The sequence below is a fragment of the Drosophila bipectinata genome, chromosome 3R, assembly GCF_030179905.1.
Source record: "Drosophila bipectinata strain 14024-0381.07 chromosome 3R, DbipHiC1v2, whole genome shotgun sequence".
Lineage (NCBI taxonomy): Eukaryota > Metazoa > Arthropoda > Insecta > Diptera > Drosophilidae > Drosophila > Drosophila bipectinata.
In genome coordinates, this window is record NC_091739.1 from 9,177,878 (window position 1) to 9,194,407 (window position 16,530).

Below are 16,530 nucleotides of genomic sequence, written 5' to 3' on the forward strand. Positions count from 1 at the left end.
AGACTATTGACGCTACTGTGACATACTTTTAAATTTCTGAGAACTCTTTAGGGCTTTTAACTTCGAACTCCTTTATTTTTTTCCCTTGTCAAAGTTTTCTCAAAGCTAGCGGGTATGTACTTTAAGGTAGAGACGACTACAATTGATCCTGGCGCGGATATCCTACATCCTGACGATGCCCAGTATATATGGCTGCCGATTTCAGTGCTTGTTGGCATTTTTATTCTGGCAGCTTTGGTGCGTTACTTTTCTTATCGCCACAGACGCTGTCTGTTTATTCAAGTGCATTTGCATTTGCTTAGCTTAATTTATGTATTTGAGAATATTTCTAGGTCTACGCCATGTCACGTACTCGCTGTCGCTGCTCCTTGTCATGCCTGAAGCACAGGGCTCACCCAAGAAATGGATACATTAATGTAGACGAAGAGGACTCTGATGTGCCAATGGCTTGCGGGGATGAGCTGGGAGAAAGTCTTCTACAAGGACGTCTGCACATAGAGGATGTAAGTAAGATGGGTGTTATTCCTTCTTCCTTAAGTAGTCCCCTTTTATATTCCAACAGCGGCGAAATGATCGCATAAATTCATAAAAAAATACATATGTCTTGTTCAAGACATGAATAAACTTTATTGTCCACGTTGTGCTCCAGGTGGTTGTCATCGGCTTACTATAAAAAACTACGTGCCTCTGTTACATGTAAACTATACATCGAAAATACACCTATTTTATTTATCAGTATTTGTAGCGCCCAGAAGTCGCGTCGTCAAATCGTAAAAGCCAAAGAAGAATGCACCGCCCAGGGTGATCCAAAGAACTCTGGGCACAAAACCAGCAAACAGACTGAAAAATAATAAACATAAAGTATGTTATTAATAAATAAATAAATAAGACATGTGCATATATGTATGTAACAACGGTCTCGTTTGTTTTGTTCTTAGTAAAAGAGGCTTAGTGAATGTCACAGTATTCTGTATACTTATTATACTACCCGATTACGAAATTGAATTAAAAATTTAATTATTAATTAAATATTTACCCGCTGAATCCCCTTTCTTTATAAATGCCATGCAGAATGCTTCGAGCATTTCGTCTTCGGTTCAAACTTTCTTTCTCGGCCAGCATTATGCGAGTTTTGACCACATCCAGTGGTGTTGTCAGTCCCGCTGATATTCCACCGGCAACCGCCCCACAAAGGGCCACAGAGAGTGGACTGGACTCGTAGCCCGTCACTGGAGTCCATTGGAGTTTGAAGTATTCCCAAAGGGGAAACTGTATAAGGCTAAAGGGTATTTCTCTCATTATGGTCGAGCCAAAACCACGATAGAGGCCACGACGCAGTCCTTCAGTACAATAGGCTCGCAGCAGGATTTGAAAGGCCGACAGTTGCTGCTTATGGCCCAATAGTGTTTGGGATCGTTGCTTGGCTATCTCCACGGGAACCCGGATTAAACAAGCCAACTAAGAGATCGAATAAATGTTCATAAACAAAGCATTAAAAAGGCTATAATCCAAAAATGAATAAATATCTTACCACTTCGGCTGTGGAGGCTGCCGCCATGTGGACGTAGGGAGAATCTTTGGTATTCGTAGCCGAACTGAGAAGCTGCTTGCCACATTCATATGCGCAGAAGAATAGAGCGGCAGTGGGAGCACTTCCGGCAGCCGCAGGAGCCAGTCCTTTATAAATACCCCGAAATCCTCCCGTCCGCCAAAAGCCCAGCTCGCTTTGTAGTCTCGTCTTAACAGTATCTATTGGAAATAGAGCAATGTCCACTACCACGCCAGCCACGCCCCCAGCCTGCAATACATAATTTATAACTTGGGATTTCTGTATGAATTACTTTCGATACTTACAACAAGCGCATGGAGGAAGGTAAATTTGGGGACCGAGTCTTGCACATGAAGCTGCATAGACCCACCGGCCGTCTCCTGAGCTAAGTCTGCCGACATATCCAAGAAATTTAAGGCACACACCTAGTTTAAGTCATGCCGTGATGATATTCACACAATTTAATTAATAAACAAACTTTTTCTATGCGGTTGTTAACGTAACAACTGTTTGGGGGTCGGAAGTAGTATTGCCAGGTTGGCAAATTTATAAGCAGATTTAAACATTAAGAATTTTACTCCTAAATGTTGAAATGATAAAATTAATTATACAATTTTAAATTTAAATAAAATATTCTATTAAAATTTTCGAGTTTTGTGCTATTTTTTCAAATGTAGCTTATTTCTTCTATGAACAAGGCAGCGTGTCAGCCCTGGTCAATCAGCTGACTGCAGCTGTTCTTGGTCTGGGAAGAAGAAGACGAGTCAATTTTGGCCAAGGAGAATAAAGCGCAATTGGCCGTGATTTTCGCGATAAAGAAAGCACTTGTCTGCAGCTGATTGAAAGCAATTAATTCAGAAACTTAAATCATGGCCCTTCGCTTGACTCAGAGATTGCTGCAGACGCAGACGCCTTTCCTTACTCGCGTAAGTTTTCACGGCCGGAAAATTGGCCAACAAATAGAAATTACATAATGCGGGAGTAAGATTTTTAAAATAATCGCTTTGTGTATATCATTATTTTAGGGCTATCCCTTGCTGGTGACCAAGGAGAAGACCGAGGATGTCGCCCACACCAAATCGGCTCTGCAAAAGAAGCTCACTGTGAGTAGAAACCACTTGAATCCCTGTGATTGAGGTTATAGTATCCCTTTATCTATACAAACAGGGCACTGATATTCCCTCGGCTCAGTATGGAGGTCGGCATGGAGTCACCATGCTTCCAGGAGGTGGCATCGGTCCGGAACTGATGACCTACGTGCGTGAGATTTTCCGTTACTGCGGCGCCCCCATCGACTTCGAGGTAATCGATATCGATCCCTCAACTGAGGGCAACGACGACTTGGAGTACGCCATCACTTCCATTAAAAGGAACGGCGTGGCGATCAAGGGTAACATCGAGACCAAGTCCCAGAGCTTGACTGAAGTCTCCCGTAACGTGGCCATCCGCAATGAGCTTGATCTCTACGTTAACGTTGTGCACTGCAAATCGTATCCTGGTATTCCCGCTCGCCACCAAAACATTGATATTGTTCTGATTCGCCAAAACACCGATGGCGAGTACGCTATGCTGGAGCACGAGTCAGTCAAGGGAGTGGTGGAGAGCATGAAGGTGGTCACCGTGGAGAACGCGGAACGTGTGGCCCGCTATGCCTTTGAATACGCCCGACAGAACAACCGCAAGAAGGTTACCACCATTCACAAGGCGAACATCATGAAGCTGTCCGACGGTCTCTTCCTCGAAGTCGCCAACCGCGTTCATAAGGACTACCCCGAGCTGGAACACAACAACATGATTATCGACAACACCTGCATGCAGTCCGTGTCCAACCCCCATCAATTCGATGTGATGAACATGACCAACCTGTACGGTACCATTGTGTCCAACGTCATCTGTGGTCTGATCGGCGGAGCTGGTCTCATTTCTGGCAGGAACTACGGTGATCACGTAAGCCTTTTTGTTGGCATTGGTATCTGTTTATGTTTAATATTTATTTTCTTTAGTACGCCATCTTCGAGCCAGGCACCCGAAACACAGGCACCGCCATCGCTGGAAAGAACATCGCAAACCCCGTTGCCATGATCAACGCCAGTATCGACATGCTGAACCATCTTGGCCACAAGGAGCACGCCAAGGTTATTCATGATGCCACCTACCAGACCATCGTCGACGATGCCATTCGCACACCTGGTAAACAATATTGCAACCAAACAAACACCAACCCACATCTATATCGCTATTGGTATTATCTTTTTACAGATCTGGGCGGTAACCACTCAAGCACTGATGTTGTTGAGAACATACTCAAAATCCTGAGTGCCAAGCGCGTGAATTGGTAAAATATTCGATTGAATTTAAAGTAGTAGTTTTTATGTTCTTCTTTCGCGCTGTCTCCGAAGTGTCGTATTTTTTACTTAGTCCTTCAATGAGAAAACATTTATTGCTTGTCCCCCTTACTTCACTGTTGCTATAGGTCCTGTCGAACCAGGCCTGATTTATGTATTATAATTTCATGCTCTGTTACTGTATTATTTTAACTTTGATTACTTCAATGAACTGTAAGTGTTATTGCCTTTATGGCCTAACTGTGTCTAACCAACCAGCACAATTCAGACTACACTTAACAACTAACAACGATTACTTAGGTGGGTTGTCTTTGTTTTGATAGGTTTATTAAAATTTTTATCAACTTTTTCTTTAAAAGATTTTACAAACTCCTATCCCAACAAACAACCCATCCTAGTTTTTTAGATGCTTGTTTGAACTCTTCTTCTGTTATCTGTATAACTCATAAGTAGTGCACCTGTAGAACACACCAATCACACACACTCCAGAACACAAACGTATGTAGTTTTCGTTATGAACGTATAACCAAATAGTCCTTGTGCAGATCTAATCGAAAATATTCTTTTTTTTCCTCTTCCCCAAAACCGTAAATGCTTACCCGCTCCGCAGGCCACATGGAAACTATTTTAGCCAATTTTAAGCAATATCGTACTACAAACCACTCAACCAACCGCTAACAAAATTCAGCAAGATAAACCAAATCGAACTAAGCATAATACCAAACCAATCAAAATTATATTAACCCCACAACTAAGCCAATTTGAGAAATCTTGTACCCCCCAAGCCAATGCATTCAGCGTTAATGTGATGCCCCAAAAGAATCGGTTTAATAAAGTTGAGGTCGAATTGTTCCGCTGATTAACCAAATCCAATATTATCCCGGCTATATGTCCATTGTGTGTTCGTTCGATGTCAAAGTGTGATAACTCAGGTAATGAACAAATCAAATCAATTATAATTATATTTATAAAGATTACTTTTCAGTTTTAAAACATCCACTGCCATTACAAAGATGCTAATTTATTTTTTATTGTCTTCACAGATTTACTTGCCGGTCCTGCTCTATTTTTCTGCACACTGACTTTTTTTCTTTACTGAGCTCTATTTCTATTTCCTATATTTTATTTTATTATCCTAAGTTTAAAAAACAAACATGTATAACAGAGAGAACACAGTCGAAACAAATATTTTCCCCAACAAGATTCGACCGAAGCGATATTAATTTGTAATTAATTCATTTAAAAAATTGTAAAATTGAGAAACAAATTCAAACAAAATGTATTATTCTGTTCGAATATTTATTAGTAAAAAAGAGACAATTAAACAAAGACAACTCTGTATTTCAATTGTTTTTTCTGTCGGGTTGGGTTACTAAAAGTTTCGATTAATCTTCATGGGATTAATCATGGATCTACATGGATGGCGTAGTTGGCGCCTTTCCTGAGTCCTGCTTTTACATTGTCTTACTTTATTATGAGATTAAAATAAATTGAAAACTATCTGGAATACCCGTCGATGATATTCTATCGTGAAAAAGCTAATGCGATTGGAAGTACTAATTTCTCTACTGCTTCTTGATGAGTTGACTTCTGCGAAATTGCTTCTGGGTTATCTAGCTACTATATCTGATTTCTAAAAATTATAAAAGAAAGATTATTCTCAATTTTAAATAATCACACAAACACAGAAATAAGGCACATTTCACTTCGGTCATTTTTATCAGAATTACTTCTTTGTTTATTAATCCTTAAAAAAAGCGACGACATTCATCCAGCAACAATAATGAGCATCGGCTTAGAATCGCAGCTTCTGGAAGAACCACTTGTTCTTGCCCTCCTTGTAGACAGACTCGAACTTGACGCGGGTCTGGAAACGGTGAGTCTTGCGCTTGACGGGATCCTTGAGGTCCTTGGGCGACAGCTTCTCGAAGCTGATGTCGTGCGCGGTGTAGCGAGTGGGCATCAGATGGTTGTAGTTCAAGCTCTTCAGGAAAGGCTTGACCTTAGACTTCTTCTTCAGCTTGTTCTTGCCCATCTTCTTGGTCACCTTGCGGGGGTAACGATCGATTCCAGCGACCAGGGCATGTCCGAAGGGCTTCTCCGGGGTGCCATCGTCGGAGGTCTTGACGATGATGGCCTTGCGGCCAGCGTAACGTCCGCTAAGGACGATGACGATCTTGCCCTGTTTCATGATCTTCCTCATTTTGGCGGCTTTGTCTCGATACTTCTGTTTTCGTGAAATGAAAAGATTGTAACAGTTTGTTAGCGACTTAGTTTGAAAGAAATTTTCGACTTTCTGTTGACAAATAGAGCTTTTGTCAAATCACGGCTATATTTATTAGCCTTTGCCTACTAGATTCTACACATGTATAGCAAATAATATTATCTTCGTTGGTTTGCTATTGCATGGGCAAACGTCCCGTGCACTACCAATCCATGCGCTCTTTTTTATTTTCGTCGAAGTTTTTGCGTTTTTCCACAAACCAAACATAATCACGTTTAACTGGTGGGAACACAAAACGATTTCCAATAAAATAACGCTTTAAAATTGTATTTTCTACACAAAATAAATACAAAAAACACGTGGAAGACATTTTCGTGCATACCTTGCCGGAAACGAGAGGTTAAAAGAAAGAAAATAGTGTGGCTGCAACAAACGCACACAAAGCGCCTAGAATAGCCAAAGGCAGAGCTGCCAGAGTTTCGGAAGAAAAATTGCTATATTATGGGAAAAATATGCTGAAATAATCTAAATTATATTGAATATCGAAGTTTTAATTAAATTAAGCGTCAATTTTGGACACTCAATGTAGTAAAATAGAATATAATTAACAAAATTGTCTAGAAATGTATTAACAGTGCACTGTTAAATGTTATAAAGGGCTGTTAAACGCAAAGTAGTGCGGTTTGGGACTAAAAAAAGATGAGAGAGACCATATTCAAAACAAGGCGTTTTTTAAACGTCAAAGGGCTGCCAGATGTAGAGCTTTTTTAAAAAAAAAAATTCAATTTTTTTTATAAAATAATTAAACATGTACTATTTTTATCAATAAAAACATTGTTAACAAAATAGATTTATTAATTTTAGTTGCTTCTCATAGAAAACAAAATCTATACTAATTATTGCAAATGGAGAACTACCCCATCGATTTTCAAATAAAGTGGAAATGCCAGTCCTACGCCTTTTTCTTGATTATCTTAAACGTATTATGCCTATTCATGACGTAGCTGAGAGCAGTGGCAGCTGTGGTCAGTCCAGTCAGATACCAAAGACCCTGAAGAGCAGGGTGATCTAAAAAGACACAGTATAAATTAACATTTGACAGTAGCTGCTTGGTTTATCCTTTCTTACCAATATAGTTCCAAATTGGAGCACCCAAACTTAAGCCGATGGTAGCTAGTTGCACACCCGTGTTTATCTTGCTAAGCAATGTTGGTTCCAGTTGAGCGGTAACATGGGTGGCATCAAAATACCGCGAAAAAGTTTTCTACAGAAAACGAAGTTTTAAAAATATAATTTAAGTGTTGCATATTTCATTATCCTACCGGCGGTGGCAGACTAATGTAGCGAATGACAAATCCTGCTCCAAGGAGGAAAACATCACGAAAAACAACAATGCCAGCAAGCCACATGGGCAGGAGGTCGGTGTAGCAAAGTGAAATGACCAGGGAGCCCATCAGTAATTTGTCAGCCATGGGGTCTAGGAAGGATCCCGCCTTACTTGCCTGCGAGGGCCATCGGCGGGCAATTTGTCCATCCAACTATAAACAAAAGTTAAAATATATATAACAAAACTTGTAAACTTGTGTTTTGAACATAACGTACCAAATCCGTGATGCCTGCGATGGCCAATAAGTTCATGCCCAAAGTAAAGTCACCCTGGACTATCACGTAGCCAATGTAGGGTGAAAGAATGGCCCTACTGATGGTTAGCATATTGGGTATGGTCATAATATTCTCGCGCTCCTCGCGGATCTCATCGATCTTTTCACGCACTCGCTCTTGGACTTTGTGGCGAGCCTCTCGGATGTCATCCACCAGAAAGTTCTTCCGCTCAATAAACTCAGCGCGCTGTCTGTCGATAACGCCCTGCAGCAAGTGGCGGCCCTGTTGGGTCCGCAGGTGCAGCGTCTGCTTCTTGGCATCGGCGTACAGACGAAGACGGGCCAGTTCCCAATTGCGGCGCCTCTTGATATCCAGGAAGGAGATGCGTATAAATCCGGTGGCAGCGGCATAGCGGTTGAGGCAGTTGACGAAGCTGCTCCCACCCACGCCAAGGACGTGCTCTAGGGTGGCGGCTCCGTGGTGCAGCGGACGTTGCACCTGCCGGAAAACTATGGCGGGCAGCATATCGTTTCGAATTCCAAATTTTTCAGTCTCAAATTCTCGGTTGACAGCTGTCTCGGACTCTTGGCAGCAGCTTTACTTTCCGAGGGTTCTGTTCAAAACAAAAATCCCAGTAATTAGAGCAAATTTATTTTGATCTTTGGCCTTGAGATCCACAACGTACATGTGTTGTGGGTGCGGAGATCGGTCAAAGACCATTGTTATCAGTGGCTTATCAGTGTCATACCATTGGTTTTGTCTCCTTTGCTTCAGCTCACACTTTTAAGCAGTACGAGCTTTCAGTATGATTTCAATCAGCAGTCAAATCAATCCACAACATTTACCGAAATTTTGTTTTTATTACACAAGTCGGCTTTGAGTGTGACCAGCTGGGCGGCAGAAAATACCGCGCATGGGTTGCCACATCAGCTAAACTTCACCATTATTGTGGCGGTTTCGCAGGATCAGCTTATTAATTTAAAATTTTAGAATAAGTGCGCAGGACAATAAGGAAATAAGGAATATATTCCAAATTTAAAAGTTTGAAACTAAGTTTGGCTTAGTTTTTTTTCGGATACGAAAAACACATATTGATTTTTGAAAATTGAATATTTCCAATCGAATATCCTTAAACAGGACACCACTATTGCGATGAAGGATTCTTAAACATCCAAGTTTAATCTTTAATCTTATAAAAATCCGTTTATTCTGTTCAACGCTTGTTTAAAAATCGTATAAAGCTTCGCCAAGGACGGCTCGGAGCATATTTAACCAAAACCACCATTAATAAGCCTCACCGCAAGCTGCTCCGGACTTGTCAGTCTTTTAATTGGATTATATTTAATTACGCTGCCACTTAACTGAGGCGGACGCTAGTATATTTTATGCTGCCTGCCGTCTTGAATATGCAAATTAAGTCGCGGTAACCGTTTATTACTTAATATAAACTTTGGCAGTGGCTCGGCCATGACCTGACCTTATCGTCCAGATAATGAATTTTCCGGAAAGTTGCTAAAATCTGTTCTACGCTTAATGACCGCAATTATGTATATGAATTTTCTTTAAAGAAGGTTATCTTTAATTGGTAATATTTTCTATCAGGGGTCTACTAGTATATTTTGATAAAAATTAAATGTATCAAGTTTAAATTTGTTCCTCCTTTATTGAAAAATAAAGGTAATAAAATAAGAAATTGACATCCTTATTAAAGGTAAGATCAATTTAAAAGACAGTTACATGGGAAAAATAAGTCAAAATAAGCCAAAGAACAGCATCCGTGCAACGGTATTAATAATAATGCACCCAAAGGTGCTCGGCCCAATAATGTCCATGGCGTGTCCGGGCTGTCATTCTGAATGTTAATTTCCAGCAACCGCACTTCCTTTTTTATATTTCTGAATGGCACTCAGGGCTACTCAGTAGGTGCCTGTCATAAAAAGAAAAGTCCATCAGCCCGGTAGTGAAAGCGATTGACAACTTTTTGTAATACCCTTTTTTCGGTATTGGGGTTGTATGTAACCCCGTGTTGTTTATTTATAATATATTTTAATAGATGAATAATTTTTATTATTGAATGATTGAAATTATTCAAGTTCTCCTTTGAAGTCAAGTGATTTTTGCTTTGAAAATGTATTTTGTTTTTTACTTTATAAAGAGTGTTTAAGTCTGATGTTTAATTTTTGCTTCCTTCCTTTACTATATGTACGTATAATTTTTATTTGATTTTTTTGTCCGCCTCATTGCGCTTCATTAATCAAAAGTAATTTTCCGCCTTTCACAGCATTCTCGTTGCCCGCAAACACCCTCTCCCTTCACCTGCACTTTCTCCCACCCCCCTCATTTGTACCTGGCCTAGTGAAGATGGCAAACGTCAGCAGCAGAAGAAGAAGAGGGAAAAGGAAATGGCGGCAAAAAAAAGGAAAACAAAATGATGGCGGCCATTTTGCATTAAGCCGGGACATTTCCCTTATTCAGGCGCCCTGCATGTGTATGAGTGTGAGTGGGGGCTAATTAACTGTTTTACATTAAGTGGCCATAAAAGCCGCCGAACGCTGAACATTTTAGTCTATTTTAATGCGCTTCGAGTGGTTGGCGGGCGTGATCGGCTCGGACAATGAAGAAACGCTGGCCATTAGCGGCCATCTCTCTATATATCTCGCTCGCCCCTTGCCCACCCGTCATGGCCATTTTCTTAAATGATTTACGACTGCTTTAAAGGCCAAAACCATAAAAGCAGAAGCCAACTTCATCTGACCGCCTAGTGCCCGGTACCCGGTGCTCAGTGTTTGGTGTTCAGCGTGTTCTGTGCTCGGACTTTGGTGTTTTCCTTTGTGCTTAATTTAATTAAATACTTTCTCGGATCTTTGCTCTCTGCCTCGAATGGTTAATGTGGTCAGCATAAATTGCGGCGAGCTCATTTAGCTTTAAATCATTTGCGGCCAGTTCCGACGCTTGTGGTCGGAATGAACCATATATACATGAACTGGCAATTGGTTCGACTAATGGGAGAGAAGCTCTGGCCTAGTGGTATTTTCAAGCAGGTGTGGTTCAAGATTTGTCGTGAATAAGGACATTCAACACTGAGCATTCTTTTAAAATATTTAACATTTTAAGTATTATTGAAAGTATATAGTTTAAAGAAAATATTAAGCTTGCTATTGCTCTTTTTAAAGGACCTTAAAGGTTTATTTTCTTATAGTACTATCGAAAAACAAGAGAACTTTAAAACTTTGTTTGTTTTCTGTCACCAGTGCCTTTGCTCTCACAGGTAAATCAAAATTTGGCCCAAATTACAAGTTGAATTTGTGGCAGCTAAAGTTGAACAGCCCATTCTGCTTCCCAAGGCTTCGGTTCTGCAATTTCGAAAGTGCCCGAAAGTCCGCCCACAAATCACAAGCCAATGACGACTAATTAGAGAGCAGAATGAGAAAACCAAAGGCAGCTCTTCAGCAGTGTAACAATGACTTTTCACAAACTCCAACTATTTTCAAGCTGTGCAAAGGATTGCTCTCCTTTTTGAAATCCCCACCCATCCAGTCCACTTCTCTACCGCCACTCCTGGCCAGAATCCTGGCCCCCCACTTGCTTTGTTCTAAGTTATCAACCCACAAGTGGCGGCAAACTTTTGCTTTACGGTGTCGCCATCTTTTTTCTAGCTTCCACTCCCCCGAAATAAGGGGGCGGGGCACAACTTAAAAGAAGATTAAACCGCAGATGCTGGGGGATTCCCCTCCAGTGTCCCAAATACGAGAGGGATAACTTTGCCTGGACAAAGACACTTGAAATGAGAACGCTTGGCGATTTCCAGGCGACACTTGTCGAAAGTTACGCGTAATTATAACAATGTGCGGGTATCCTGGGGTTGGCTTGGTCTGGGTTCTCTGGTGTCCCGCTGTGGGCCTTTATTTAGTTTATGGCCCGAAGCTCTGAGGGCCCTAAACATGCGGGCAACCTGTCTCAAGGTGCTAGGTGTTGGCCGCAGGTTCGAGAAACCGCACACCAATTAACAAATGTGCGTCAAGTCACAGGACGCTGATAAGGAGAGTTCAAAGGATATTTTTAAGTTATTTCACATATTTTGTAGCTCTGAATATGTTGTATACCTAGCAACCTCAGAAAAGTATCTTTCCTAAATCCTTTTAGTTTTTGTTGTTTCATCTTTAGCATAGACTAAATAATTTAAAGGATCTTTACTCAATTTCGGACACATTTTCTAAATCCAATTCAAAGCTGCTCTAGTCCCAATTTAATTTGTCAAATAAATATAAGAAGGAACCTTTTCATGGCTCCTGTTAGCACTTAAAAATAAAATTTCTCCGGATGAAAGGAAGCATAATTTTGTTTCAATTCGAAGGCAGCGGAAGAACCGTCTCCTTGGCGACAACATTAATTCGCTTTTAATATAATGAAGCCGCTTAAATGTCAAGACAATGAGACCGGAATCTGGAAGTTTGTGTTCACAGGCCGAGGCAAAGGACCATCAATCAAATTTTCGAGAAATGGCGAATGAAAAAACTATAATAAAATCATTAGCCTGGTAATCCCCAAACGTTTCGGAATCAAAATAAAATCATCAGCCCGGAATGATGATGAATGGTTGCTGGGTCCGGTAGGCCCAAGTGGCAGCGGTCATGACAAAAATGGGAATCTCTCTGCACTCCAATCTCTTTTTAATAAACAAAACAAAATGTAGCCTCACGACCACGGCAATAACAATGTGGTTGTGTATGGTATGCTCCAGTGGCTAACACTCAACGTCCAGAGTTAGAAACAACAAAATGCGATGGCTCAACGGCGTCATTATCGGGGAAAAACGTCTTGCATTTCAGGGGACCCAGTTGGGTTAAGATTTTATGGCAACAGAAACGGTTTTTAATACCCTCTGTAATAGAATAATAAAAGATTATGAAGGTGGTAAATAATGACATGTAAAATTAAAAATATTTTTTGTTTTTATTATGTTGTTATTTTTTTTATAAAAAATTAATTCCAAGTAGAAGCATTTTTGCCATTTTTTACGTCATGAGGGTATTGTTTCTTCGACTTTTCTTAAACACCATTTATTCGTTTTTTTTTTGGAAGAAAAATGAAAATGTTTAACGAAAAAAATAAAATACTCACGTTTCTCCCAGGCGAACGTGATTCAATTTGTTTTGTTGGTTAGAAAACTAAAACAGCAAAAGCGAACGCAAGGCTCCAAAAAGAAGCGGAAAATATAACTAAAGCCAGCATGGCAAAGAGGAGCTAAGCAAAGCAAAGTAAAGCACGCTGATGCGAGGAAAGCAGAGTAGAGGAAGGCGAATAACAGGAAAAATTATAGAACAAGCAAAAAACGGTGGGCAGGGAGGACCTCGGTCCACAGTCGGTCCGGGGGCATTAAATGTGGGCGCACTTTTGGTCACTCCGTGTGCTCCGCTCGGCCACATCCCGACCCAAAAAGAGGAAAAAGACAAACGGAAAATGAGGAAAAATGGAAAAGGCAGCTGGATGAGTCTTAAAGCCTGGATTGAGGCAATGGCGTTTGTTGGTTCTTTCCCAGCCGCGGGCACCGGTCCCAGCCAGGCACTGAACTATGAATGGGAATTGGTGCACTGCAGTCCCTGCTGCCCGGCTGGTCGAAAAGCGCAAAAGTAGGCAATAGAAATGCGCGTGGCTTCTCATAGAAGAGGGTGGTAAGTCCAGTTGCAAAAAGTTTATTTTGATTTCAGCTTATAGGGTGTTTTCATAAACTATTTCATTTGTTTTTATGAACAGGTATAGTTTTGCAGTTTAAAATATTTATTTTTTTATTTTTGAATAAATTGGTGTATGTGATTTATATATTGCGCATACGCACCGTAGGTAAAATGGGAAGACATCCTATAACTTGTTTTCAAATTTAAGCTAAAGGCTTTCATTCTTTAACAACTGTTTTTTCTACCCTCGCTCCACTGAATAAGGTTAAGTATTTTTCGGCCGGAAAACCGACCCACGCGTCTGGGGAGGCATATTCTACATTGTAACATGGCTGGACTTGTGTGCAGACTGCCCCACATGTCGAAGGTCATTTTAAATTAGTTTTACTTTTGGTTTTTCATGTTGATTTTTTGCATCTTTCGATTTCCAGTGTGTGTTTTTCTGTTTATCCCATGCTGGGGCCTCGGTCGATCTTTAACAATGTTTGCCGTGGGATTTGGGGCCAGTTCTGAGGGTTGAAATAGGAAATCGCCCGCCCTGCGGTCCCTGAGCCACCGTTATGACAATTACGTTAGACATTTGCGTCACGCAAGTGAGCAGCACCATCGACAAAATCCCAGAATCATGCAGCTCTCCAAATGGACTTGCCCAAAACGAAAAAATAAGGTAGCGCCGACTGATGCCCAGCGTCGATTGCCTGCGAAAGTCCTTGTTGTCATGTCATTGTGCACTCACGCACACCCACACACCCATCCAAGGACCCGTCTGCTGGCAATGTATTTCGCCTGAGCCACGTGTAACAGCATTCGACATAATCAACAACTTCATTCGGGGAAAATGCCAGCCAATATCCCTGGGAATAGCTCCATGGCTTGGCGGTTGGGGCGAGGAACTGAAGAGCGTTTCCCCCCTCCAATTGGTGACAACTTGTGCCTGTTCCCCCCTAAGCACGTTTTCAGAAAAAATAAAAGTGTCATCTGTTTTTCTAAGGTGTTTTGACTAAAAAACGAGCATTATTGACTAAAATTGTTTGATAAAAAAATATTATAAATACATCATATTTAAAAAGAAACACTTTTTCTTGTAAGATGTTTTAAAATACAAAAGTTAATACATATATTTTTCATTAAATTGTTTCTTTTCATAGAAAAGTACTTAAAATTCAATCAGTTAGTTAGTATATTTAATCCATAATCCTAATGTTCTTGCGTTCACTTATTATTTACCTTAGAATTTTTCTTTGTTAGTGGCTCGCATCGGTAGGTCATTTTTCGTAGTCACACAAATCCGTCATAAATTCACAGCAAATTCACTTTGTGTCGAGTACAGGGCAAAAGGCACATCTCACTACAGCTGACATCGCTCTGTGCCATGTCAAAATCAGCAAAAGCAGCAGGAGCATCGGGACAACGTCTGCAATGTTTCTTTATTGGAATTGTCGTAAAAGTCGATAACAGAGCCGGCGGTGGAGGATGCAGGTCACAAGCAATTTAATGTCAATTTTGGTATTAAACGTGCTGGCGGCCAATTCACCTGGCGTTTCCGCCTCCATCTCACGTCCACTTTCTCCCTTCGTCTGTCTGACTGTCATCCGCATGCCGGACTTGGCCTGCTTTCACTGTTTGGAGTGCGTGTGGCAACACGAGCTCCTAAAGGCAATAACAACAATATGAAATCACTGGGAGGTTATACGACTTTGAAATACTCAATAAGCACATTGGTATTATACATTAATAAATGTTATGCAATCTAGGAAAGAACTTAAATAGTTGCTAAAATAATAACTCAAATTTATAAGAAATAGAGAATATATGAATAAGAAATAAAAAGAATAAGAAAGAATATAAAAATAAGAAATTTATCATAAATTTAATGTACCCTTTAGTAGGTTATAAGCCAACAAAAACAAAGGACTGGCTTCTTTGGACGCTGAAGCTACTTCAATAATTTTAGTCATCCAATGTTGACAGACCACTGGCATTCGATTAAATCTAATTAATTTCGCAGGATAACCGAACATTTCGGATTTTCGCCCAAATAGCAGTCAGATTTGTTTGTTTGCCATTAACTGGTTAGCCAAAACAAAACTATTTATCATTATTTACTCAACCGATAGGTAGTGCGACAAATTTTACTTTAATTAAATAAAATAAATGCGGATTTATTTTTGTTTATGGTGTTTATTCTCCGTTTTTGTTACAGACAGAAGGATTATGTTTGTATGAAAATTATATTTGTTATTAAACTTTCTAAAAACTCTGAACATTTCAAATTAATAGGCTTAGTTTATTTATTGATAAACTAATTGAATCTTTTTAACCATAAATATACAAATAAAGAAAGCTCCAATAACAAACAGAAGAAGGATATCCCACGGGATTTAATTTATTCATTTTTATTTATTTAACAAATATTCGCCCACATTCGCATTAATGTAATGCATTTTTCTTACTTATGCATGTGACTGTTTTTTTGTCACCCGCCATTGCATATCATGTCACGCACACTAGTTAACATGTTAACAAAATGGCGTCCGCACTCACAGCACACACGCGGAGCGAGAACGACTGCAATCTGGTGCCAACGCCAACCGCAATGTGAACTTTTCGCTTTCCTTTTGCTTTCGCTTCAAGTAATGGAAAAGTGAAAAGAAATCCTGCCCGCTGTGTTCGGAGGCCATCTGGTGCTGGCGTTTCAAGTTGAAAATTTGCAAACAAGCCGAGGGGCGCACAAAAATTAAATGTTCCAGCTTAAGGCTTTATCTCGAGTTTTATGGTTGTATAAGAAAAAAAATATACATTTTTTAATAGAAAAAATAATGCATAATTTCTTAAGAAAAAATTTAAATGTTTGATTTTTTTGATTAGTTTGTAAATGGGGAATAAAGACACTTTTAATTATTAAACATTTATTATGTCCTTTCCTATTTAATGATTTTTTATAGGATTCTTTATGGTAACAATTCTGCATCGTTTACATTGTTCCCTGCAGTGAACGGCAACCTTTTTGCGAGAGTAATTTTACAGAGCACAAGGTCATGGTGGGAAATCGCAAAAGTTTCTCCAGCAGACCACATAAAAAGCGAAATTTAAGCCACACACGCAGAGCAGAAGACAGACGACAGTTTGCGCCAA

At 40.2% G+C, this 16,530-nt stretch overlaps 5 protein-coding genes across 6 annotated transcripts; 2 read left to right on the forward strand and 3 right to left on the reverse strand.

Annotated features, from left to right (window-relative positions):
• The first annotated feature begins 22 nt into the window (after positions 1-22).
• Positions 23-912, forward strand: LOC108128950 (uncharacterized). The gene is made up of 3 exons (XM_043211926.2): positions 23-237; positions 333-503; positions 563-912. The coding sequence occupies exons 1-3, from the start codon at positions 115-117 to the stop codon at positions 587-589; spliced, it is 321 nt and encodes a 106-aa protein (XP_043067861.1). The 5' UTR covers positions 23-114; the 3' UTR covers positions 590-912.
• Positions 605-2,085, reverse strand: LOC108128948 (S-adenosylmethionine mitochondrial carrier protein homolog). Its single transcript, XM_017246837.3, has 4 exons — positions 1,855-2,085; positions 1,532-1,798; positions 1,037-1,458; positions 605-840 (listed from the first exon to the last, which is right to left on the reverse strand). The coding sequence occupies exons 1-4, from the start codon at positions 1,948-1,950 to the stop codon at positions 726-728; spliced, it is 900 nt and encodes a 299-aa protein (XP_017102326.2). The 5' UTR covers positions 1,951-2,085; the 3' UTR covers positions 605-725.
• A 193-nt stretch (positions 2,086-2,278) lies between these two features.
• Positions 2,279-5,235, forward strand: Idh3g (Isocitrate dehydrogenase (NAD(+)) 3 non-catalytic subunit gamma). Of its 2 annotated transcripts, XM_017246716.2 has the most exons (7): positions 2,279-2,475; positions 2,575-2,652; positions 2,717-3,496; positions 3,553-3,739; positions 3,809-3,884; positions 4,505-4,826; positions 4,938-5,235. In XM_017246716.2, the coding sequence occupies exons 1-6, from the start codon at positions 2,419-2,421 to the stop codon at positions 4,533-4,535; spliced, it is 1,209 nt and encodes a 402-aa protein (XP_017102205.1). In that variant the 5' UTR covers positions 2,279-2,418; the 3' UTR covers positions 4,536-4,826; positions 4,938-5,235. The 2 variants fall into 2 exon arrangements, with proteins under 2 accessions (XP_017102205.1, XP_017102206.1); XM_017246717.2 differs by lacking the exon at positions 4,505-4,826.
• Positions 5,236-5,600: 365 nt separating this feature from the next.
• On the reverse strand, positions 5,601-6,629 carry RpL27 (ribosomal protein L27). Its single transcript, XM_017246718.3, has 2 exons — positions 6,501-6,629; positions 5,601-6,121 (listed from the first exon to the last, which is right to left on the reverse strand). The coding sequence occupies exon 2, from the start codon at positions 6,095-6,097 to the stop codon at positions 5,690-5,692; it is 408 nt and encodes a 135-aa protein (XP_017102207.1). The 5' UTR covers positions 6,098-6,121; positions 6,501-6,629; the 3' UTR covers positions 5,601-5,689.
• A 305-nt stretch (positions 6,630-6,934) lies between these two features.
• On the reverse strand, positions 6,935-8,620 carry CLS (cardiolipin synthase). Its single transcript, XM_017246252.3, has 5 exons — positions 8,469-8,620; positions 7,721-8,333; positions 7,441-7,656; positions 7,247-7,382; positions 6,935-7,186 (listed from the first exon to the last, which is right to left on the reverse strand). The coding sequence occupies exons 2-5, from the start codon at positions 8,243-8,245 to the stop codon at positions 7,071-7,073; spliced, it is 993 nt and encodes a 330-aa protein (XP_017101741.2). The 5' UTR covers positions 8,246-8,333; positions 8,469-8,620; the 3' UTR covers positions 6,935-7,070.
• Positions 8,621-16,530: the final 7,910 nt, after the last annotated feature.